Raw genomic sequence first — 26,842 nt, 5'->3', positions numbered from 1 at the left:
ACGACTTAATGTTTTCCACAATTGTTGTTTATAAACAAAAAGAAGTATTCATAAAAAATAAATTTGTTTATTGAATGCGTATCAGAATTCATAATTATTATCATTCATGTTTTAAAACAAATTAAATCGTTTATTAAATATTTAATTTTGGTACGTTGAACAGCATTCACTCTTTGTATAGCAAAAGTCTCAGGTTCGAATCCTCAAAGTTTTTATGGAAAATATCACTTTTTTCTTTTTTATTTATTTTATTATATTTATTTTTTGCAATGTTTAACTCTTAAGAAATTCAAATCTATAAGTGGCAGTTTTCGGAATGATTCTGTGATTTTCATACAACATTTTTAATATAAAAAAATATAAAATAAAAAAATATGTATATATATTTTTGAATTCGAAAATGCTTATAGAACAAAAATGTAATTTCAGTATAGATTAAATTACGAGTAGTATAAATTTACATACTTTGTTTGGGTTATTATATGTTGTATTGCCAATAATTTTGCTTAATTATTTTCAGAATATTCGAAATTTGTATATCGAACACTAATCTCAATATCTTATCTGTTTAGAATAAGGTGGTAATTAATAAAACGTGCTACAATTACAGTGACCTTAAGGATATCTAAGAATTTTATTGCAAATTATGGTGCGATAAGGTTTGATAAGATATAAAAATCAGAAAATAAAAAAAAAAACTTAAAGACATTTACTTAGAACCTTTGAATTAAAGTTTAACGCATTAAAACTACATTAATGTACAGCTATGTGAGCCGCATTATTTAATAAGACTCCGTGGCGCAACGGTAGCGCGTCTGACTCCAGATCAGAAGGTTGCGTGTTCAAATCACGTCGGGGTCATATCACAAGTTGATCCTATTTTATTATTAATTTTATTTTTATTTTTTAATTGTATATTTAATAAAACTATTTAATATTTGAGAACAATCTACAATTATATAGCTAGCTAGCTTATGATTTGTATGATATTTATATAGTACATTTTTTGCATAATATGCTATGCAAATTATTGCTTCAAGACATTTACAAATTTTTTTAAATATTTAATATATTTTACGCTCTAAAAAAGGCTTTTTCATGTCAATTTCATAATACAGAATTAAAATGTTTATAAATAATATTAAAATTAATAAAATCAATTTAATATAATATGTTTTCAACTATTCCTAAATTCTTCTCACTCGCATGCAACCCTGTGCTCTGCGCGCTCGTTCATATGACACATTCACTCTCTTTGGTATGTCAGAACAGTCTAATTGGAAGTTTTTTGTGCGAACAACGGCATATAACATCGCTTTTCCTCACGGTGGGTTTTCTTGTGTAAATAATCACGAAATATACACAAAATATTTGCATTAAATAGTAAACAATTCAAACAACAATTAGTGTAACGAAAAATGCAACTAAAATACGCAGTGCTGCCACAAAAAATAAGTGTAAATTTGTGCGTTCGATAAAGCAGAAAAAAAATGAAAGCAAAATGCCAATACAGCGCCCGCCGTAGGTGCAGCGCTGCTGAGTGAGCGCACGAGTAGAGATTGTGCGTTGTTTTGTTGTTAGTGTGAAGAGTGAAAAATTAAGTTCTGTACAAAGGAATAACTACATAATTGACCATACGGCGGCGTAACAAATTCGCATTTAACACAAATGTGCTTTTCCAATTTTCTGAATATCCATACAGTGTAGAATACTAAAAAGATCTACAAAGAAATATACATATATGTACGCTTTGTATACCGTTTGGTATTCGCCTAAAATTCTAATAGGAGAGCGCAATTGGTCTGGCTGTTCGTCAGGGTGTGACCGCAAATTGGCTGCCATATGAGGTGTTCACTGGTGTGTAAAATGCACCTGCAGTGCGCTATGTCGTAGTTGAAAACTCCTACCCACCTGTTCTTCTGAAACGTGCAATGATATTTTACCATTTAAAGTGCTTCATGCATCAGAAGAAAGAGTGAATGTGAAGAAACGGTGCAATCAAAGTTGAAAGTAGTAAATGCAGTGACAATTTGCACCCACAAACCATTCATTGGTTGGCATAAGCACAATGTACCATATGTAAATAATTGACAATTTGGTAATTAGCTGTAGATGACGGCAAATTGGTTGGACTTGTACACTCTGATTGGAATTTGTATTATAAAGAGAAGTGAGCTCGAGAGAGCGCTTATGTGTGTTACTCAAATTGGTGTTGGAGATTTCAGTGGTTTCTGTGAACAGTGGTGATTACTTAAGCTGTTTTGAGCGGAAGAATAACCCTTTATAATGGTTGAATATGTGATTTTATAAAAAATATATATACTGAATGCTTTCTAGTAAAGTAATAACTATTTCGTAATAAAAAGTGTCTTTTGAGTTCTTTCTGAAACTTTATTTCAAATGGTTACCCGCCAGTAAATCTCCAACCTACTCGGTTACTCTACTCGCTCTTATCCGCATCACTACTGCTCTTTTCTCTTCGTGTCATTTACTCAGTGCCATATTGACACTCACTTGGCCAAAACAATTCAAGCGGCTATGACCACTAGTATGTAGGCAGTGTATACCAATTGGATTCAGTGTTTTTGCTAATAGAGACGATTGGACATCATAAAAGTCTAGTGTGCGGACAGTTGTATTTTACCGTAAACTATATTAACTTAATTCTATAATTCACAAAGAAAAAATGAGAAACTAGAAATGCAAATATCGAAGACTTGGGAATGAATAGAGACAATAAAGCATAAAGCGCTTAGAATAGAGTTCATTAGCGTGATAAATTGTATTGCCAGAAAACGGAGATGAAAAAAGTCAAATAATAAAGCAAAAAGGTGAAAAATAAAGGTGGCAATAATCTTAGCAACTCACAGTCTAATGAAGAAGTTTCGAAATTTTGTGCTGTCGCTAACTGTTTGTGTGTGTGTTTTGTTGCTGTCGTTTTGTGTAACACAAATAGACCGAGGCAGTGAATTGTCGCCCTTGGTCGTTGAACGTTTCTTTCTACATGTGCATGAATAAAGTGGACGCGCTGCTGACACAGCTGATACTCGTGTCTTAGCTGTAAGGGAGTGCTTTTTTTCGTGTAATGTCTCCCAATTTAGTTTTTCAATGCCATTGACGCACAGTTGTCTGTTTGGAATTGCAATAAAAAAGCGTACAAGTGTAAAGGTACTTGAATAAAATCGAAAGCACGAAATTTGCTTACAAGTGCCTCAGTGCGATAAAAAGGAAAACCTTGAAAATTTTCAATTTAAATGTCGATTTTCTATTTTCAACGAACGCAAAAGAGTGTTTGAGAAGTGTTTTGTATAAAAATGTTGGCTAAAATTGGAAACTACACAGTATACAATATACATAATTACGTACATGCAACCATACAAGTGTATATCGATAATTTGGCACACACGAAACTCGCACAACAAATAAGAACACACGCGCTACCTTGTAACTTGTGTTGTTGTTATATTATTAATTATTTTCTTTGGATTTATTAATTTCGCTTTATTGTTTTTACAGTTGCTGATGCGTGGTTAATCAACCAATCGACCAACTAACAAAACCGGATAGTACCAAACAAACGCCCAACCAACCATCACCAACACCACCACCAAAGCATACTCCACGTCAAACAGTGTGTGTTTTATATGTTAAGTTCTACTGGATTTTACGCCAATCAAACTGTCAAACTAAGTGATAGAATTTGGCAATAATGTTGCCGCTAGAAAGTTGAAAACGGCCGATGTCAGACGTGTCGCTTTTGAATGCTCAAATCAAATTCAATGCAAAATAAGCACGTCTGATGACAAATCTCTTCGCAGCAGCAGCGCAAAAAGCTAACGAACTTTGCGACAACGTTCGTCCGACAACAACAGGAACGGGAATTTAGCATATAGCAGAGCGTAAAATATAAACAGCATATATAGTACACGGAGAGGTAACACCCACGGGCACCTGCACACACACACACACACCAGCGCACATAAAAATCCATAAGTGAGCGTACAGCTACGAAAACACCGACGCATAGTACCCACACGCACGTCCACCTATCCTTCATATCGACACGCACGCACGCACGCTTGCATCCTAAAGGCCAACAAATCAGCTATATTGTTGCTATTGTAACTACTAGTGATAAGAAAGAACGCACAAAGTGGCAGAGACCGAAAACGTAAGAAGTGAAATAGTCAAAGCAGCAGGAAGAGTCAGTCAGTCGGAGAGCACGTATTAGTATAAATAAGCCTAGCGTATAAGGCAGCGTCACACACACCTAGTTGATTAATTAATTTATTGTACGACATATATTTAGTAAGCGTGAACACTTTTGCATACTTTGCCACACGTAGTAGGTGTGCGAGATAGGTACCTGTACATTTTCTCTCAGCTTGCCAAAAAGAATAATAACAACAAGAAAAAAAATATCAAAAAACGACAACCAGATTCCCTGCGTGTGTTTTGCGGGTTGCCTGTCAGTGAATATTTAAGCAAATATCATGACATCATACGCAACCGTCAATGATTCTAACAACGCGGCAACAGCAACAACAACAAGCACAATGGACAATACAAATGTGGCCAACGCCGCAACAACGTTAGCAGCGTCAGACACAATGGCAGGTGGTGCGGAGAATGTCGATGGCACGCGCAACTTTCACACAACTATCGACCGTTGCGCGCCTTATGAAAGTCCAACAACACCAACTACATACGATTGCGATGTACCGCGGAAATTGGGCGAGCAACAACAACAACAACAGCAGTTGCAAGATCAACAATTGCTATTGTTGGATACACCGACAAGCAATTGTTGCACCGACTATGAGTGTGATTCGTTTTCGGATGGGCATGAGAAGACCGATACAACACCGGAAAATTTGAAGAAGATTGATGATGTCATTGAGCAGCAAGCGCAGCTGCAACAGTTAAAAAACCGCTCATCCTCCTCGCATTATCTTAGTAATACACAACAAGCAGCGGCAACTAATGCTGCTAACGCTTACGATCGCGATATTGTTGGTGCTGGTTATGGTGTGGGGCTGGCTGTGGCGGTTGATGACTCAAATGCAAAATTTTGCTTTGGCAAACCGCTTTGCAATGAAAAAGGTGAGTGAAAAAATGGTAAAAAACAAAAACAAAAAAATATGTGAACAATAGCGCTAGTGTTTAGCCAGCGCAAGCAGTTAGTGTGACAGTGGGACGATATTGAATTGAAATTGCGCTCGTGCATATGGTTGACAGTGAATATATATAGTTTTTTGATTTAAGCGAGAAACTAAAATATGTATCTTTGCTAACTTTTTAGTTAGTAATGTGAGGTTATGTTTTGAAGGCGCTGTGTTATAGATATCTCAATCATGATTGTAACGCATTCATATTCACTTATGCAACACAGAACCGGATTTATAACCGCCCAAGTACGCTCACCTCAACCTTTTGCGTTATGCAGCAACAACAATTGCAACAACTATGAGTCATACCGATAGGTTAGGTGCGTTCTAGTGCTTGTAAAAAAATATTTGGAATGTGGCTAAGAAATTTACTGTTCTAAGCTCACGTCTCTGATCACTGTATTATTATATAAGTAAGTACCATATACATACATACGTGCGTTTTTGCAAAATATTTTTTGTATCAGTGGTTTCGATCCGAGCAGCCGCAGTTTCACATCATTCACGCCAAGCAGTTTTATCTTATGGAACTGCTTTTTATTAGCGTTTTATTGCCATACATATGCACATATGCGCATATTTGTGAATGTCCATATGTAGATTTTGCTTTTATTTCCATGCATTTTCAACATACAACCGCTTACGATCATTGTTAACTGCATTGTTGTTGGTTGTTGTGTTGTATGTTTTTGCGGTGGCTTATGCCTTTATGGTGATTGTTGTTCCTGCTGTTGATTGCATTGGCTATGCTGAAAATGTTAATTGTCATTCAAATTGCGTGCACGTCGTACTTGTCGCTTTGGACACACACACACACACAGTCAAACAGTCGCGTATTACCTAATTCGGTTTGTTGACTTTTTTCGTTCATTCATTGTACATTTTAATAAAGAAATAAAAAACTTTTTTTCATTTTAAACTTAAAATGCTTTACATATGTCTGTGGTTGTCCACATTTTGAAATATTATTTTGCAAGCGCTTGATTAGCCCACTTTTTCGCATGACATTTTTTTTGCAAAAATTTTATTCCCTCATCAGTGCATAGCTGACCGATAGACCTCAATTAGCTGAAAATTCTAACTAGCGCTTCACGCTAGCATGTAGTACCTGTAGCACAAATGACAAAATGTGTTTATGATAATCATAAAAAATGCCATATTTTGCATATGCGCACAGAAAACAGCAGTCTTACTGCCCTGTAATTTCTCCATACAACTGCTGTTTGTTTACTTTTTAATAACTTCTGTTTACTTACCTCAACGCTACAATGTGTGTTAGTATTTACATACGAGCCCATAGCTGTGCTCTTACACACACCTACAAATGTAGATATCTATGCCTGCATGCGTGTACTCCATTGCGTTGTGCTTAGCTGACAGTGCACGCTAAGTGCTTACGACATGAATCACCATCATAGCGCACAGGCAGCAATCACTTTTTTTATTTTGGACACATTTGCGCTTACAGCTGAGCTAATCCGTATATCTGTCGGCGTTTATCACACCGCAACCAAAGGCGACTTGACGGAATTTTTCGAGAAACCATTTCTGGTTGTGGTGGCTTGTCGCACCCTAACACATGACTCAACTTGTCATTGTGTTAAAATTAAAAATTAAAAAATAAGAAATTACAACAACAAAAGTTCGTTTAAAGAATATATATAAACATAAATACAATATAAAGAACATATTTATCTATATTTGGTTAGCGAGACGACAACCTGCGCGTGTGCTCATCTGCATATGAATTTCATATTTTTTAACAATTCATATGCCAACCCACGTACGATTTGTTTAAAAAATATTTTTTTCTATACTTTTGCGATTTTTTTTAAGCATTTGTTTGCATGAATCTTTTAGAATAATGATTTTTTATGAATATATTTGGCAATAAAAAATTAAATAATTTTATTTTGAATTAAATTCAATTTTAAATTAAATTCTGTGGAAGTAACTGTCTTTTAAATTATATTAAAATTGAAGTTTCTACGATTATTTTGCTAAAATTGCCATTTTACTTCCTAAGTTATGCCATCAAGCACTCTAAATGACTCAATTTTCATTATTTATCTCTAATTTACGATTTCTACTTCTTGTTAACAAAATACTATGGCTAATAATCAGCTAAATAGTTTGTTATTAAGTTTTGTTTCACTGTGGCGTCATGAATTTAAAGGTGAATTGATGCGAAGGTCGTACTAATTTTGTTGTATACGTCAGTTCATTATATAAAAATACAATTTATTAAAAAAAAAAATAAAAAACAAGTAAGGAAAGGCTAAGTTCGTGTGCAGCCGAACATTTTATACTCTCGCTATTTATTGCTGTATTTTTATCAATATAACACATAACTTGACCCATATATTCGGCATAAAGTCTAATAGAAAATCGAAAATCATCATATAAGGCTGAGGTAGTTCCTGAATCGATTTCACTAATTTTCAGCAGCAAGGTATACTATTTCCAGGACTATACGCTCACTTAATTTTGCTAAGATATCTCACATATTAACCAATATATTCGTAGGTTTTGAAAACCCTATAATTATGTACATGGGAGCTAGCAGAAGTTATGAACCGATTTTAATAATTTTTGGAACAGAGACACACTATTAGAAGAAAAACATTTCCTCTGAATTACATTAAATTATCAGAGAGATTTACTGATATTTTCTGTTAAAAATTACCATTAGGCGCTGAGTTCTTCATGTTCGATATCTGGCGCCTTGAAAACTTATAGTCCGTTTCGACCATTTTTTCACAAATGAAGGCAGAGATGATATTCACTATTTGTGTAAAGTTTTATTCCGCTCTCTTTATTGGTTCCAAATGTATGCATTATAAAGTGAAGGAATCGGATGGACTTCAAAATTGAGTTACATGGGAAGTTGTCGTGGTTGTGAACCGATTTCGCCCATTTTTTTATCCGTGTTATTAGGGTGTCAAGAAAATATTATATACCGAATTTCATTGAAATCTGTCGAGTAGTTGCTGAGATATGGTTTCTGACCCATAAGTAGGTGATGCCACGCCCATTTTTCATTTTGTAAAAAAATCTGAGTGCAGCTTCCTTCTGCTATTTCTTCTATAAAATTTAGTGTTTCTCTCGTTTTTCGTTAGTGAGTTAACGCACTTTTAGTAATTTTCAACCTAACCTTTGTATGGGAGGTGAGCGTGGTTATTATCCGATTTCAACTATTTTCATGGCATGTGATGGGGTACGTAAGGGAACCGACTGTATAGAGTTTGGTTGATATAGCTTTAGTGGTTTGCATGATATATACAAAAAACATATTTGGGGGCAAGGCCACGGTCCCGAGGAACATGTGTACCAAGTTTCGTCTCAATTTTACTCAAGTTATACGTTGCCCGGACGGAGGGACAGACAGACATTCGGATTTTGACTCGTCTCTTCACCCTGATCATTTTGATATAAATAATCCTATATCTAACTCTTTTAGTTTTATGACTTCTAAACAACCGTTATGTGAACAAAACTATAATACTCTCTTAGCAACTTTTGGTGCGATAGTATAAAAAAAGCAGATTAATTTCATGATAAAATTCAATATGCGAAGTACACACTAAAAATTAATTAGTTAAAATTTATAAAAAAAAATTAAATATAAAAAAGTAATTTGATAATTTAAATAATTTTACTTATTTAAAGGTGTTTAAAAAAATATAATAAATAAAATTAAAACTGTTAAATAAAAAAATAAAGAAAAAATTATAAAGAAAAAATTATTTTATTTAACAGATTATTATTATTTTTTTAACACTTTTAAATAATTAATTTGATAATAAAAACATTTTTTCTTATTTAAAAATTAAAAAAAAAAATTAATAAATGAGAATAAAATTAATTTTTCTTATATATTTAGAAATTTAGAAATTTATTCAAATCAAAAACAGGAAAAGAAAAATATTTTTTTTTTTATTTAAAATATAAAAAAAATTAAATAAGGTTAATGTAATTTATTAAAATATAAATATTTTTTTGTATTTAAAAATTTTAAATAAAAAAATTAAATAAGAATTTAAGTCATTTTTCGTAGATATTTATAATTTATTCAAATCAAATACTGGAAATGTTATTTGTTCAATGAAATATTAAAGAAAAATATTTTTTTTTATTAAAAATTGATTTAAAAAAAAATTAAATAGTGAATATTGAATTTATTAAATGAAAATTCAAAAAATTAATAATAAAAATATTTTTTCTTATTTAAAAATGTAAAAAAAATTAATAAATGAGAAAAATTAAGAAATGAGAAAAATTAAGAAATGAGAATAGAAATTTAGAAATTTATTCAAATCAAAAACTGGAAAAGAAAAATATTTTTTCTTATTTAAAACATAAAAAAATACAAAAATTAAATCAGGAAAATGTAATTTATTAAATTAAAAATAAAAATATTTTTTCATATTTAAAAATTTTAAATAAAAAAATTAAATAAGAATTTAAGTCATTTTTCTTAGATATTTATAATTTATTCAAATCAAATACTGGAAATGTTATTTGTTCAATGAAATATTAAAGAAAAATATTTTTTTTTATTAAAAATTGATTTAAAAAAATAAATAGTGAACATTTAATTTATTAAATGAAAATTCCAAAAATAAAAAATAATTTTTCCTACACATTTACAAATTTATTCATGCATATTAGCACCAACTGCTACGTGCAACAACTGCATTTCTAGTATTTTCCATATCAGTTTTCAAATTTACATATTTACAAGCAACAAGAAGTACACACATATGTACAAAAGTAAATCTAACTAATAAATAAATCAATAAATAAATACAATATACTCGATGGCCAACAACAACCAACAGCACAACAACAGAAAACACTGAATTATGCATGTACTTATGTATCTACAAATCTCCACTTTTGGTATTTTCTTATAATTGTAATTTACTTAGTAACGGTACTCGTCCATACTTGAACAACACTGTCTGCTTAATTAAAATGTATAAATAATTACCGCTATTTGGCATTTCAATTAATTGTTTATGTTCTAAAAAGAATACTAAACGTAGAAACAGCAAGATTATGGCTTACCCCAGAGAGAGATATGGACGTACATACAAGATTCTTTGTCTGATCACTGTTGATATTTATATAAAAGTGTCTGTATGTATGTCTGGAGATAAACAATGATGCGTGGGCTACGCTGAATTGTTTAGTATTTCTTTCTTACGTACATACATACACACATACTTATATAGTAATTGTTTGAGTGTTGGAAAAGTTGTTATCTGCGCGTTTCTGCTATTATTAGCAAAATGCAGGAAAAAAATAGAGTAAAATAGTGTAAAATAGTGAAAAAGCTAAAATAAGAGAAATTTCAAAGTGAAACGTAGAAATTCTGCGCAAAATGCTACCATAAATTCACCGTTTGCCGACGCGCGGCGTTTAGTTGGCAGTCGCGCGTATTGCGCTTGCGTAGCCGAGTTCAATAGTGAAGTCAGGCGGCGAAATGTGAGTTTCATACGAACTTTGGCCTTCACTTGCTACACCATGGCGTCATGGTTGTGCAACGAATGGCAAGAAAATCGTGTAGAAAAGTGTGAAATTTCAGTGGGGCGAATTGCTAGTTAGTGCGTTGAAAAAATGTGGAAATTTCATTGACAACGCTGCTACACATACGCTCGTCTGTTATGCTGTAATAACGCAGCGTTGCATGAACTGACATTTTTTACAAGTTTAACTTGCATTTGGGGAGTGCTCAAAAGCTAAGTAAGTTCGCGTATTGCTCCACTGTGCCACAACGGTAATTGTACAATGTGCAATAGCAACAATAAGCGTACGCATTGGCAGCTCGAAAGCAATCAAACACAATCTCTAAGCCGCACGGAACAAATTTTTTACGTTTGCTACACTTTGCCTACACCGCCAGCCCACCCCTCTCGCTCTCTATCTGTCACTCTCCAAAGCACTTCCACTGCACAAATCTTGAGCTCCATCATTTTCATGTTTTTTTCACCATTTTTTATTTTCGTTTTCACTTAATAATTGTAATATGCACGCTTAATATAATTGTATATTTTTCTCTCTCAATTCCGACATTTTCGCAGATATGTTGAGCAAAAGCGAACGCATAGAAAGCCACAGCCACATCCATGGCCACAGCATCGACTGTTCGACAGTCGATTTGGGCAAAAGTAGACGCGTTGCCGACGGTAACGGCAGTGACAGCGGTTGCGTTACACCGTCCACTATGTCGGAGCTGAATGCGGCGACGCTGCTCGCCAGCGGTGCAGACAATAGCGAGTCGTTGCCGCATGACGATGATTCATCCGCATCTAACGCAACAAATACTACCACAACAGCTACAGCTAATAAGCAATCGTATGCTTTTACAATTGACAATTTTAACGATAGTGGTTGTGATCCTGAAGCAGCTAAGGCGCGCTACAAGAGCATGATGGAACGTTTTCAGAGTCGCCATCGACGCGGTGCATCCATGTCGAAGCTGGAGGCTGGCGATGTGGCGGCCAACAAGGAAACCACAATGACTAGTTCCGTGTCAGCCACACCGTTGAGTGGCAGCGCCAGCGCCAACACACGTCACGCGCGCCAAAGTGGTGGCGCAGCTGATAACTCCTTCGATAGTGGCGGCGGCGGCGCTGATGTGCCGAAGGTGAAGCTGCGTGTGCGCGATCGCAGCACATCACGCGTACGCGACGCCAGCAAGCGGCACAGTTGGTCACCGCGTTCCAGCACACAGGAGTCACAATTGCACGCGCACGCTGGTCAGCATGCCGTCGCGCAAACGCCAACAGCGCCGCGCACCAACCACCACGGAGCAAATGAGCGCGCGCATGCGGCGCAGAAGCCCTTACCGCCGACGCGCAAGAACGTCAGCAAGCAGAAACCACCGCCGCTGCAGCTGCCCAAAGGTGCTGCCAACCTAGTCGCGAATCGTACGCAATTCACGCCGCGCTCGACGGCTATGCAGTTGGCGTTGCAGAAAGTGGACTTTCTGTGCGCGCAACCACCGCTCGCCGAGCTGAAGAATTACAATTTGGAGGCGGATAATATCAGTGAAACCGGCACCTACACGCTGGATGGCGATAACTACACGGAGGAGCAGAAGGATCTTATGAACATCGACAAGAGCGCACAGCAAGCGTTGAAAGCACAGCAACAACGCCCGAAGAATTTGCAATTGAGCAGCAGTGTGGTGGATGTGGACGCACAGCTGAGCAATACGAAAATCCCAGTGCATGTGAACAATCGCTCGAATGTGCTCGAGGTGAATTACTATCACGACGCCGAAGCGGATCCGCAGTGTCCGCAATCGCCGCGCGCTTACAACGAGCGCGATCTCATTTTGGGTACGCATGAGTCGGCGGGCGCATATTTGGAGAAGATAAAGTCTCGCGTGCTGCGCAATGCCTCCGCGACAAAGTCGGCGCCACCGCAGGTTGAAATCGCGGAGAAGACACCCACTGAGGATGACGGCGATTTGGGTTGCTTCACGAGCGTGACAACCAGTGGCGTGCTCGCCAAGAAGAGCGCACTAGATCCACGTCCGCGTTTGACGCGTAAATCCGGCTTGTCCACGTCACAAATTGACTCATCCGAGTATGTGAGCAATGAGATGAAGTTGAAGGCGAATACCGCGAGCGCGTACTCGGGTGGTGGTTTCACTGATCATCAGAAAGCTGAATACCGTTTGAATCTGTTCACCAATCAGAAGGACAGCAACAGAGAGAAATTTGCGGCGACACGCAGTTACATAGAATCACCACCGGACACGCCCACACACCAGAAACTGTCCGATGCAGCGGTGTTGAAGACGGCACAAACGAAAAACGATTGGATACAGGAGTGGGCACGCAATGCACGAGCACGCAGCCTCGCCTCAGACACGTCCAAAACGCGCATTCACCCGGATGCGTCGCAATCGGCGTTGATGACGCGCAGCTACACGTGCGCTTCCGATACAGCTGCCGGTGGTGATTCGCTCACCGACGATAGCATTTACAATAGCAAACAGTGCATCAGCGCTGCCAAGCTGAATCGCAGTCTTGCCGAGCGTTATCGCTTGTCGGGCGAATGTGACTACTCGAGCGACCCGACGTTGTCGAGCGGCGCGTACAGCAGCGGTGGACAGCCGGCCGAGGGCATTTGCAAGCCACCAAAGAGTCCTTCGAAAATACCCTCACCGCTGCATTCAATTGGACGTGCGCGCAGTGCAAGTCGTACGCGTGCGCCGCTGCAGAATGTGATGTTACAGGGTGGTGTTGTTGGCGACGAAGAGGCGGATATCTATTTGCAGAAGACAGCGGCTGCTATTAACAATCTACAGCAGTCGCTCTCGCGCAAGAATTCCCTAAAATCGCCGCCAACCACACATTCTTCAGCGTCGCCACGTGCGCACTCGGCACGCTCGCATGCTCATTCCGCGGCGTTGTACTCGCCGCCAGACGACTGCGGCAGTCCACAGCACGGTTTGGGCTCGCCCACCTCTGCGGCCAGCGGCAGCGCTTACCATCACTCACCGTTGCATCGGCGCGTTGCCACGTCGCAAGAACCCTATGGCAGCCGCAATGCACAGCATTTGCAGCTGATGACGAGCAGCTTCAATGAGCAGCAATTGAAGTTGCTCACCAGCGGCGAATACTTGGCGCGGCAAATGCGTGCGCGCAAGAACTCCTTCGATGGCAACATCAGCAATTCGCCAGCACGTCGCGCCGCCGTAGCAGCGGCCAATGCGCAAGCGCAGGCTGCGCAAAGCGGTCAGGAGTCGCCATTACGTCGTTCCAGTTCATTATCGGCGAAAATAGCGACAACTCAGCGCGCGGCGCGTCCACAATTCTCCAATATCTACACACCACCGGCTGCGCGACACAATTATTCGCTGGTTGGTGGCGGTGATGGGCAGTCCGCAGCGGCGGCAGGGCATAAAAATGCTAGCATAATCAAAAAGTCGGCGAGCAGCAATAATTTCCGCCACGCGATCGGTGATTACGACGAAAATTTCCAATATTATATAAACGATGAGGATGACATGGGCGAAGAGTATTATTCGAGTGGTGCTGAGGAGGTCGAGGAAGAGGAGGAAGACGACAATGACCACTACTATCACCAGCACGACGATGACGTGCAAGCGGAAGTGGAGAACACCGCTGCAGTGCCGCTGTCCAATACGCGTTTGAATAAGGCGCTACTCATGCGTATCGAACGCAGCAAGCAACGTGTAAGCGGCACTTCCGGCACGGCCAAGCCGTCGTCGGCGCCTGTGACGAAATTGCAACAACAACAGCAAGCTGCCGGCTCTTGTGGCGTTATGGCATGCCCTAACACGCCCGAATTGCCGCGTCGCGGCATACGCAGCGCACCACGTTCGGGCGGCGCCACAACAACGCGACAATCAGTGCCGCGTGACACCAGTCTCAGCCGTTTGGCATCGCAGGTACCCAACTCGCTGGCCTCGGCCAAGAAGCAGCTACTGCAAACCGCCGCCGCTGTGCCATCCACAACAACAAAGCTTGCGACAGGTCAGCGTGTGCAACCGAAGTATTTGGACATATCGAAGTACAAGCCGGCGCAGGGCAATAATTTTCTACGCAAGAACGATTCCAAGAGCACACTGAAAACGTCAGCACTGAGCGGTGACATGATGAAACGCAGTCCGAGCAGCTCATCCATGGGGCTGACGCGTGCGGATCCGACACGCACCAGCAATCGCAGTGTACGCTCGGTGGCCTCGTGCATGACCACAAGCGGCACTACGCTTGGCGGTGGTGGTGGCGGTGGCGGCTACGGCATGAGCGGTCGTGCCTCATCAGCGGTGCGTAGAGACCAGTCGGGTGAGTAGTGAGCCAATTGCATTTGTATGCAAAATGCGTTGCGCTTGAAGCGTGTCTTTGTTTTTGGTGTGTTAATTACCTTGCATTTTCCAGTGACTAAACAAAAAGAGGCAGAAATGGCCATGTGGAAGCGACGCTCCACGTACGATCCGATGAAGGCGGCCGCCGAAGATCGCCGCAAGAAAGAGGAAGCCAAACGTTTGGCGCTCGCCAAGAATATGGGCGAAATGCCGTGCGAGAGGTAAGGCAGTTGCATGCATTTTGTTGCTTTTATTTTAATTACCCACTTTGATAATAAACTGTGTCTGAGCGAGGTATTGTTACTAAAATGTATATGTATGTGTATTGTATATGTTGACACAAACAAGGTTTAGAATACTTAAGGCGCGATTGTTGTTAAGGTAATTTTACAAACTTCTCGATTTAACTGTATTTGCCGTAAAACTACATTTTATGTTAATACTTGGCAGTTATTGTAGGTAGCAGCCACATACATACGTACATACATACATGCATACTATGTCTACGGAATGCCAGTTGACTCAGTTAGCCAGGTATAGCGTGCCTTACAGTTAACTAGCTACGCACCAATGCAATGTTAAAGCCAAATTATCACAATTGAGGAATTGAGGAAAAGTAGTGTAGAATGCAATGAAAGCACGCACACACACACACACGAGCAATACACGAGTATTAGCAGAATTAGATTTGGAAATCAAAATGAGAGATTTAGATACTAAATTCCGCTGCACTCCATTAAGTTTAGTGTATTTGTTACAAAAATAAAAATAAAAAAAATTCTATAAATATTCAATTTATAGCGCGCACATAAGCAAGCGATTGGTTCCAAAAATAGATAATATAGTGTAGACTGAAAGATTAATTTTGCCTTTTCGACAAATCTGCTATAAATCAAGTTAAAATTAGTTACTTATATATGCATTAATAGCATTAATTATTATTAAAATGATTTTTAATAATCCAAACCACATTTTTTAAAGCACTTTATTATCAATTTAATTATAAAAAAATAATATTGGTTGTGGTAGCAACTTAAAATACTAAAATTATTTTCAACTTATATACACAATATTAATAATAACTCATGATTTTTATTGTAAACATATATTTTTATATTGAAAAATATTAATTTAGCTTAGACCAGGTGAATGGTAATATACTGCAAATCATATAAGCTCATATTGGGTTGCAGTTTTGTGAATTGAAATGTGACTAAAATAGATTAAAGCAGGCGTTTGAAGGTGTCTAACAGCAGCATTGGTGAAAAAAAATTATTTCCTAATTATCATTGGTTTTAGAGGCATGTACTTTAACAAAAATAAATTTTCGCAAAAAAAAAAAACACAAAAAATTTTCTAAAAATAAATTTTCACTTTTCTATAATCTAAAAAAATCTATTTCTGAACTATAAAATCAATGCACTCATAGTACAGTTCTCTATAATCTAAAAAAATCTATTTCTAAACTATAAAAAATCTTATCTGATCGCCTACTCTAATCTAAAAATTTATTTTCAAAATTCTGTTTTCCAAGCACCACATATACTATTATATATATGTACTACATATATCTGATTCCATATACTACTATATTTTTGTACGCTTACTGCAATATAATTCGATTTGCTTTGATTTACTTATTTACTTTACACTATGATTTCTTCTAATTTATACACCACAACACACACTCTACGTAAAAATGTACACAATTTGATTTTTATGAAACAAAAACACACACACATTTCCCCACCAACAATCGAACACACTGCGTCCACCACATTACCACTTGCAACAACACTAGGCCATCTAGATCTCCCTACCGTCGTGGACAATTATGACCGGAAGGGTTGCTCATAACCGATCTCTAAGCGTAACTACTGCAAATATGAGAAGAAGAAGAAGGGAAAAATAAAACAAATTTTTAATATTCCTATTTGCCATTGTTACCACCAACAACAACACAAATTCCATCCAAGTCAGTAATCATGAACACCAAAGCGACACCGACTCCTTGCAAATTGTTGGCGTCGCGCATGGCAAAAAAAAAACACCCGCAAGTGTTTAACGCTGATTATAACAATTGATTGAGTAATTAGCGTCGCTAATTAAACCAGTTAACGTTGAGTTGTGCGAGGTGCTAAATGCAAGGAGTTTAGTGTGTCTTGAAGTGCATGCAACGAATTGAAAAAGAAAACAAAAACGATAAAGTACACCCCAACACGCGAGGAATGAAGCGTTGGGGGAAGCAACTACGCCTAACAAATGTAATATTTAAATGCAAAAATAAAAATAAAAATAAACCAAAATAAACTAAAAATGCGACAATACGAAAAATAATTAAAAATAAACAACAACAAATTATCGAATAAGCGAAGCGAGCCAGCGAATCCAGCGAACGAGCGAATTCGAAAACTAAGAACGTCAATGCAGAGAGTGAGAGTGATGTAGTGAAGGAGAAGAAGAAATGAGAGTGAGAACGCGCGCATTTGAGGATAAGAAAACAGTTGCAGCATACTTTTAGGCGCTTGCCAAATAAATTCACAAATTTCGTGCACATCAACGAACGAGTAATTCCAAACAAATCAATCTACAAACTCAATGCAACGGCATGCGTTAGTCTAGCTTGAATTATTGCATTCATTGTTGTTGTTGTTTTTCACTTTGTGCAAGTTTTTGTATGTTGCATTTGCTGTTTGTTGCTATTGGCGCGAAGCCAGTGTAGCAATCATCATGCGCGTCAGTCAGCATCGTTCGCCTCATTTCGCAGCGTTTACGATTTGCTGTTGTTCTGCATTGTCGTTGCTGCATTGTTATTGTCGTTGCATTACATTAACATGAAGCTCGTAATTTCGCATTTCGTTGTAAGAATGACAGTAAGCATCTGAATTGCATACTCACACACACATACATACATACATATCTACATGCATAGATTTGTTGTAAAAAGGCGCTGAATTCGTTCACTTCGTACTTTTTTGCTGTAGTTAGTACTCTGTTGTTTCAAAATATTTTTGTAATTTTACTAATAATTCGTAAAAATTTTAACAAAATTTTTTTATGAAATTTTCGATTTGTTAAAATTTAGCATAATTGTTTATGAAAATTTCGTAGAAATATAAAAATTTTCAAAAAGTATACGCGCTTTTGTCACACAAACCATGTACTAATGGACAGCTAATACGAAATTGTCTCCAGCATACGCATCTTCATACATAGTATGTGCTCTTGGAATTCGAAAATGACTAACGAAACACATTTATTTGTTCTGTTTTCATTCATTTTCATTAATTTGCATGCTTTGTTTTGCCTCATTTATGTAATGCATATAAAACACTATTTTATAAAATTTAATTATGAAATTGAAATTAAATACAAACGCACATTTTTATACCCAGTGCATACATTTAGGCGCTAGAAGCTTGTTTGGTTTATGTATATATAATTTTAACACTTTTTGTATTGAAAATTATAATTTTTGAATGAAAAGAAATTGTGAATAACATATTTATGTACGAAAAAATTAATTTTATATTTTTATTTTTTATATTTTTATTTTTTATATATTATTATTTTTTAATATTTAATTTTAATTTTTTTTTATATTGATATTTTTATTTATTTTTATGTTATATTTTTATTTTTTATATTTATATTTTTATATTTTTATTTATTATTTTTTTATTAAAGAAGTGGTTTTTGTATTTATATTTTTAGTTTTTATGTATTTTTATTTTTATATTTTTTAATTTTTTTTTGTTTTTTACATTTATATTTTTATTTATTTTATTTATATTATTATATTTTTATATTTATAAATTTATTTTTTTAATATTTTTTTATATTTTTATTTTTTGTATTTTTATTTTTAATATATTATTATTTTTATTTTTTTATTATAAAATTTTTATATTGATATATTTTTATATTTTTATGTTGTTATATTTTTATTTTTTATTTTTTATATTTCTATTTTATATTTATATTTTTATTTATTTTATTTATACTATTATATTTTTATATTTATAATTTTATTTTTTTAATATTTTTTTTATGTTATTATTTTTTATATATTTTATTTTTCAATATTTTTATTTTTAATATATTATTATTTTTATTTTTTTATTATAATTTTTTTATATTGATATTTTTTTATATTTTTATTTATTTTTATGTTGTTATATTTTTATTTTTTATTTTTTATATTTCTATTTTATATTTATATTTTTATTTATTTTATTTATACTATTATATTTTTATATTTATAATTTTACTTTTTTAATATTTTTTTTATGTTATTATTTTTTATATATTTTATTTTTCAATATTTTTATTTTTAATATATTATTATTTTTATTTTTTTATTATAATTTTTTTATATTGATATTTTTTTATATTTTTATTTATTTTTATGTTGTTATATTTTTATTTTTTATTTTTTATATTTCTATTTTATATTTATATTTTTATTTATTTTATTTATACTATTATATTTTTATATTTATAATTTTACTTTTTTAATATTTTTTTTATGTTATTATTTTTTATATATTTTATTTTTCAATATTTTTATTTTTTGTATTTTTATTTTTTTTTTTATTTTTTATATATTATTATTTTTTATTTTTTTATTATAATTTTTTTATATTGATATTTTTTTATATTTTTATTTATTTTTATGTTGTTATATTTTTATTTTTATATTTTATTTTTCTTTTAATATTTATATGTTTTATATTGTTATTTTATATAGTTTAATTTTAGTTATATATATTTTTTTTTAATTTTTTCATATTTTTATTTTTTTATATTTTATTTTTATATTTTTAGTTTTTTATATATTTTTTTTATATTTATATTTATATTTTTTTTTGAATATTTCTTTTTTTATATTCACATTTTTTTTATTTATTTATTTTTTATTTATTTTTTTTAATTAATTTTTTTTATTTTTTTATATTTTTATATTTTTATTTTTTTATATTTTATTTTATTTTTTTATTTTTATATTTTATTTTTGTATATTTTTTTTATTATTTTTTTATTTAATTTTTTTTCTATATTTTTGTGGATTTCTCACGCTCTTTATGTTAATATTAATTTTTTAACACGGTGTCAGTTATTTATTATTAAGCCTTCAAACATTGGGTATACGAAAAAAATTAAAATTGACATACATAACCTCACAAATTTTTTACAAAATTATTTTTTCTGTTAAACTAACTCATCACATAAACACATATAATTAACAAAACAAAAATTGCATTATATATTTTTTTATGTTAAATTGCATTTTAACTGCATTTGATTTGCATTTTTTCGAGCGCATTTGTTTGGCCAAAAACTAATAAATAAGAATGAAGCTACACATATCACTGATATTGGCAACTGATTTTATTCCAAACAGTGCAACACGTACGCCACCGCCATTCAAACAACAACTATCGCTGGACGAACAATGGACCGAGTATGGTGAGGAAGAATGCGTCTAAAGCGCAGTGGAGAGTAGAGGAGAGGAGCGGAGTTAGGGACCAGCGGACCAGCGTTCATCAGTGAAGAGCAGCTAATTTTATGAGCGACGAACAAATGCGTTTAGAAAGCTTTTGAAAAGTGATACATAGGAACTACTATTAAAAAGAAATTATATAATTACAATTTATAAAAAAAACTAAAAACTATTATTAATTATTGTTAAACAAAACGAGAACAACTATTGCTAATAGTACTATAAACTATATAATTATGCGAATTGAATGCGATAACTAGTTGTTGCTGTGAATTGAAGTGAAGTGAAGTTTGGCTGGCATAAATATATATTCTATAATATATGTATGTGCGCCTTCTGCGTTTATGGTTAGTTAAAAAAATACTGTATTGACGGCATAAAAATGAAAATGATTTAATTATATATTTAATAATAACTTGTATACATACATACTTATACATATATTATATGCAACTATTTTGTGAATGGCATACACCAACAGATGTTGTGTGTGTATGCGTGATAGTAATATAAACACACAAAAAGCAAATTTAAAACTAATTAATTTAAAAAAATAAAAATTATATATTTATATATATAGATTTCATTGCAGTATATCGATGTAAACTGCAATTTTTGTTTTTGTATACTGAAAACTAGCAAAGCGTACATAAGAAACATGAAAATGAATGAAACACAGAACACTATTGAAAATACTCGGATCAAAATATTGATTTTGCATTAAGTTACGACGCTGCTTTTAACTGTAAACTAATATTATACGAAAAACACACAAACTATGTGCAGTCGTGTTTTTGTTTGATAAATATAAATATAAACATATATTGACTTGATGTAATGATGCATGCGCATGCGCAAATGTGCGCATATGCGCTTAAAGCAATTTATAAACCTACTATGTATTTTTTACATTACTGTATAGGCGCTGTAATAATTTTGATAAGTCGTTGCTTTAGTATTTAAAAAACTATAAATGTATATATATATACATAAATATATATGAATGAATGAATAAATAAATAAATATTATAGATGTGTACATGTAGCGCAAACAAATGGAATGTAGTCACTTTTTCCAAGGCAAGTGTGCAGCGTGTTTGCGGGAGTGATGGTGGGGGTTGTACAAAATTCATAAATACAAAATTTGTTGGTTTAGGATTATAAATTTAGAGTTACAACCTCATAGAAAACGGAATTGAAGCTGTTTTGTCTTAATAAATTTCGGGGATTGCTTATGATAGTTAAATTTATCAAAAAATATTATAAATATTAGAAAGAAAAGGTTTTAAGACTAAAAAGCTTTAAAGAATATATTTTAAAAACAATTATTTAGAAAATTCTAAAAACTTAAAACCTAACCTAAAAATTATTAAAATTAAAATTATTAATTCGTAATTCGCAGAATCATATTTTCATATTTTTGGTTTAAAGAATGGTAGCAAAAAGTTTGCAATTTGGCTGTTTGTTTTATTTTTTAGATATATTACATTTAACTTTTTATTTTTTTTAATATTCTTAAAATTTTATTTTTTTTAATATTCTTAAAATTTTTTATTTTTTTATACCTTACAGTTTTTTAAATTCTTTTTTTAATTCTTAATTATTTTATTATATTTTTTCTATCGTTTTTTATTTTTTTACTTTTCAAAATATTTTAATTTTTTTATTTGTATTTTTTTGGATTTTATTTATTTATTTTTATTTTTACATTTTTCAAAGTTTCTAAAATATACTTTTTTTCAATTCTGTTTTGAATTTTTATTTTTTTATTTATTATTTTTTTATTTGCATGTTTTTTGTATTTTTTAATTTAATTTTATATATACGCTTACATTTTTAAATGTTTCTTAAAATCTTTTTTTATACTCTTTAAATATTTTTTTTTATAATTTTTAAAATATTTTTTTTTTAATTTTTTAAATATTTTTGGTTTTTTATATATTTTTAATTTTTTAAATATTTTTGGTTTTTTATATTTTTTTAATTTTTTAAATTTTTTTATATATTTTTAAATATTTTTTTTATATTTGTTTTATAATTTTAAATATATTTTTTATTATTTTATAATTTTTTTAAATATTTTTTTATAATTTTTCAAATATTTTTTGTTTTATAATTTTTTAAATATCTTTTTATTTCTTTTTTTAATATTTTTTTTATAATAATATTTGTTTTTATAATTTTTTCAATATTTATTTTTTAATTTTTTTTCAATAATTTTTTTTATAATTTTTAAAATATTTTTTTTTTATAATTTAAATTTTTTTTTATTTTTTTAATAATTTTTTAAATATTTTAATATAAAAAAAAATTTTTTTTTTTAATAATTTGTAATTTTTTTTGATATTTTTAAATATTTTTTAGATAAATTTTTAAATTTTTTTTAAATATTTTTTGTTTTTATAATTCTTAACAACCCCAGAAACGTTCCTCCCGCATATGCTCTGTACATGATTAGGAATTTTTTACAAAATCAGTCATTTTAAACTTGAATTTATTAAAAATAAATACATATTTTTACAACAACAGTATAAATATATTTAAGTCCATGTAAGCAGCTTTAAATTTAAAACTACGAATTCAAGAAAAAAAACTATTACAACTTTGGAATTTACCGTTGTTGGTAAGGCGTTGTTTTGTGGGGCAAGCATACAATCGACTTCTGCCACATGCAATATACTACTCGTCCTTTGCTGTCGCGCAGCGCATACAAAATACAGTCTACAATTTTGCCGAAACCATCGTTGGTTGATCTCTTGCTGCAGACTGCATTTGCTTGGACCGCCCTAATGCCGCCACAAACTCAACGCGTTGTTATTTAAAAAGTTTGAGTTTATTATTATGTAATAACGGTATACCAACAATATAAATAATAATATACCAACAACAACAACAATAAACACATCCAAAAAATTGCCGTGCAAGTCACAGTTGAAGTCAGCAAAAAGTCTAGTTTTACATGTTTTTAAGCGTACACTTTTTGAATTGCATATTTTTTAAGTTCTTTTACACAACGACAACGACTAAATAACCAACCAGTAACCAATGAACTCGTCAAACAGTATATAAACAAATAAATATTAAAGAAAAAAACAAAAAACACTTTGCATGTTTTAAGAAAACTCATATATTTTGCTAGCATTCTGCTTTGGAATGCCAACTACTCATAAATGTTTGACTTTGGAAAGCTGCATAACAGTATATCATAAGCCGTTATATATAAAATACCTTGAAATCAAATGTACATGAATTGTCAAATGCCAAATGAACTACAAAATATTTGTGAAATTTAATTGCAAAAGTGAAATAAATGAAAAAAAAAGCTGAATCAAGTTTTGTTGTTAGAATTTTATAATCACATAATATACATACATATTAGCATGCGTAGGTAAAGTAAAAATATCATTTTAAATTGAAAGTAATGGAAATAAAAAAAACATCAAATTAATGAATTAGGAAAAAATGTTTTTTGTTTGATTCGCTTTGGATATTCTACAGGCAGGTTTTGCACGCCGAGTGAAATTGAAAATTAAAAAAAAATGTGGAAATTGAAATTCGGTTCACCAAATATCGGATTGGAAGTACAGAATCTGCCTGATGAACTCGTTTTTTAAGTTGAAAACAGTTTTTTGCCTGATATTCTCTGGAACGTGATGCCAAAAAGCTGATTTTTGCTTTAAAATGACTTCTAATTTGATTTAGTTTACATAACTTAAATAATATAATAAAAAAAAATATTTTTTTAATAATGAAATATGTTTATATTTTAGGAATTTCGAAAAGTTTTTTAAACCATTTTTCGATTCTCCTTGAATTTTTGAATCAAAATACTTGTGTTTATATATTAAAAATTTCGAAAACCATTTCGAAAAATTTTCGAAAATAAATTTTAAACTATTTTCGATTTCAATTCTTGATTTTTCTTGTATTAAAATACATACTTATGTTTATATTTTAGGAATTTCGAAAAATTTTTTAAACTATTTTTCAATTAATATTCTTGATTTTTTTGTATTAAAATACTTGTGTTTATATTTTAGAAATTTCGAAAAACAATTCCAAACTATTTCTCTATTTCAATTCTTGATTTTTTTAGTATTAAAATACATACTTATGTTTATATTTTAGAAATTTCGAAAACAATTTCGAAAAATTTTTTGAACCATTTTTCGATTTTTCTTGATTTTTTTGAATCAAAATACTTGTGTTTATATTTTAGAAATTTCGAAAACTATTTCTAAAAATTTTCGAAAACAAATTTTAAACTATTTTCGATTTCAATTCCTAATTTTTTTTTGTGTTACAATACTTGTGTTTATATTTTAGAAATTTCGAAAACAATTTCGAAAAAATATTTTTCGATTTCAATTCTTAATTTTTTTTTTTTATTAAAATACTTAAGTTTATATTTTAGAAATTTCGAAAACACAAATCTTGATGATAATATTAAAAAAAAATAAGTCTTTCAATATACAAAAATTCGAGTCTTTAATAAAGTAAAATTAATTAATTTCGAAGCGAATCAAAAATCGAAACAAATTTTTTCTTGCAATAATTGGTAATGCAAAAATTTTTATAAAACATCACACATTCTGTAGCGAACTAGTTAAAAACAAAAATTTTAAATATTTACATAAACAAATTAAAGCATTAACTAATCAAAACATATGACTTGGAAACGGCCAAATGGAGAAAACTTGCCTACGAACATATGAAACATTTAAAAATCGAACATTTGAAAAAGCATACATTTTGAAAAGCCAAGTAACTGAACATAATATGAAATATCATTTTGGAAAGAAAAAAATAAAATAAACAACAAACAACGATATCGATATCAAGCAAACATTATTGTGAAAAATAAATTATTAAAAAATAATCAAATATTGTTTTTTATTGTGAACTAGATATTCATGTTTTTATATTGTATGTTAAAAAAATTATAAAATTATTATTTAAACCCATTATTTAATTTATTTTTTTAAAATAATTTTTTTTTTTGAAAAATAATTTTTTTTGGAATTTTTTTTAAATTTTTTTTTTTAATTTTTTTTAATTAATTTTTTTTTTTTTTAAAATAATTATTTAATTTTTTTTTAATTTTTTTTTTGGAAATTTTTTTTTTTGAAAAAAATTGTTTTTTTTGTGAAAAATTATTATTTTTTGAATTTTTCATTACAAATCAAACTTGATAATTTAAAAAAAAAATTCATATTTTTCTCATTTTAACATTTGATGTATGTATGTACATATGTATGCATTTATATTTGTATACATGTGTGTATGTGTGTGTGTATTTGATGCCCATAAAATGCCACCTCTGATTAGCGTAGTGTGAAATAAGTTCACTCTAAGCCCATTAGGCTCACAATTGCATGCGATTCGTCATTAGGCGACTAAATGTTCGTTGAAAATATGAAATGGTATTTCATCAGCCACACACCGACAGTATGACACAATGACAAAGACTACTCGTTACAAGTTTGGGGATAAAAACGTTAAACACAAGCTGCGATATACACATTCACGAAGCCTTAACAGAAGAAAAAAAATATAAGAAAAAAAAATCGAAGTAAATTATAGTTGCACACAGATTGCTGGCTTATGCGCCCGCCTCTTTGCAGTTGCACAAGAATAGCAATTCGGAAAAGGAGGCGCTCCAAACTTGCCACATAGCGACACAGCGAAACATGCAACGCGCTGCTAGCTAGTGCTAGAGGGGTAAGGAGGGTGCGGCAAGGCAAAGCAACAGCGAAATATTACGAATGCTGACGTAAAATCAAGGAAACAAATCTCATTTCGAAATGGCAATTTATTCATGACCTTTGTTGCACGCATCTCACAGCAATTACAGTGCCGTCGAGCAATCAAAAGTACCTGTGAATATGTGTGTTATGTAGGTGGCATACACAAAAACTCATATGTAGTAACCTTTAGCTGTATATATGTTTGTGTGTGGCATGAAAAATGTACAACATGCAATAAATGTAAAGCTCGACACTTGTACCCACATCTGTATGTAGTTGTTGTTGTAGTCATGTATGTAGTTATGTATGTCTGGAATTTTTGTTTAATATTTCTCATTATTTTCTGTCATTTCATTTGTTCGTGTGTAAGAATGCCCAAAAACTTTACGAACTCCTCGCGGTGCACTTGTATTGATAAATCGTCTGCAATCAGCTTATCGCACAGTTACATCACAACAGCAACGAAAAACACGAAATTACTGTGCCAACTGGTGGGAGTGTTAACAATTTGCAAGCAATATTGAACTCGGAGAGCATAAATTTTGCACTGCATACTGCCGAAACACCCAACGTT

At 32.4% G+C, this 26,842-nt stretch overlaps 1 protein-coding gene and 1 non-coding gene across 8 annotated transcripts; both read left to right on the top strand.

The window, feature by feature from the left end:
- The first annotated feature begins 789 nt into the window (after positions 1-789).
- On the top strand, positions 790-861 carry Trnaw-cca (transfer RNA tryptophan (anticodon CCA)). Its single transcript has one exon. It is a non-coding gene; the product is annotated as a tRNA-Trp (tRNA).
- Positions 862-1,169: 308 nt separating this feature from the next.
- Positions 1,170-26,842, top strand: LOC105219898 (uncharacterized). 7 transcript variants are annotated; one of them, XR_003752439.2, is made up of 6 exons: positions 1,170-1,327; positions 3,517-5,103; positions 11,255-14,998; positions 15,092-15,239; positions 16,820-17,585; positions 20,423-21,547. XR_003752439.2 is itself a non-coding variant. In XM_029041199.2 (5 exons), exons 2-5 carry the CDS (start codon positions 4,494-4,496, stop codon positions 26,790-26,792), a joined length of 4,656 nt encoding a protein of 1,551 aa, XP_028897032.2. In that variant the 5' UTR covers positions 1,170-1,327; positions 3,517-4,493; the 3' UTR covers positions 26,793-26,842. The 7 variants fall into 7 exon arrangements, 5 of the variants coding, with proteins under 5 accessions (XP_028897032.2, XP_011194579.2, XP_028897119.2 ...); XR_003752438.2 differs by having other exon boundaries at positions 16,820-17,630; XM_029041199.2 differs by lacking the exons at positions 16,820-17,585; positions 20,423-21,547 and adding an exon at positions 26,639-26,842.

This window comes from Zeugodacus cucurbitae, chromosome 4, assembly GCF_028554725.1.
Source record: "Zeugodacus cucurbitae isolate PBARC_wt_2022May chromosome 4, idZeuCucr1.2, whole genome shotgun sequence".
Classification (NCBI taxonomy): Eukaryota; Metazoa; Arthropoda; class Insecta; order Diptera; family Tephritidae; genus Zeugodacus; species Zeugodacus cucurbitae.
This window is presented reverse-complemented; position numbering and strand designations above follow the sequence as displayed.

What these genes read in the sequence shown, in the direction of transcription:
- LOC105219898 (XM_029041199.2), top strand. Translation starts at nt 4,494, where the DNA reads ATGACATCATACGCAACCGTCAATGATTCTAACAACGCGGCAACAGCA. An exon ending in ACCGCTTTGCAATGAAAAAG is followed by an intron (nt 5,104 to 11,254) that starts GTGAGTGAAAAA and finishes ACATTTTCGCAG; the next exon opens with ATATGTTGAGCAAAAGCGAA. An exon ending in GGTGCGTAGAGACCAGTCGG is followed by an intron (nt 14,999 to 15,091) that starts GTGAGTAGTGAG and finishes TGCATTTTCCAG; the next exon opens with TGACTAAACAAAAAGAGGCA.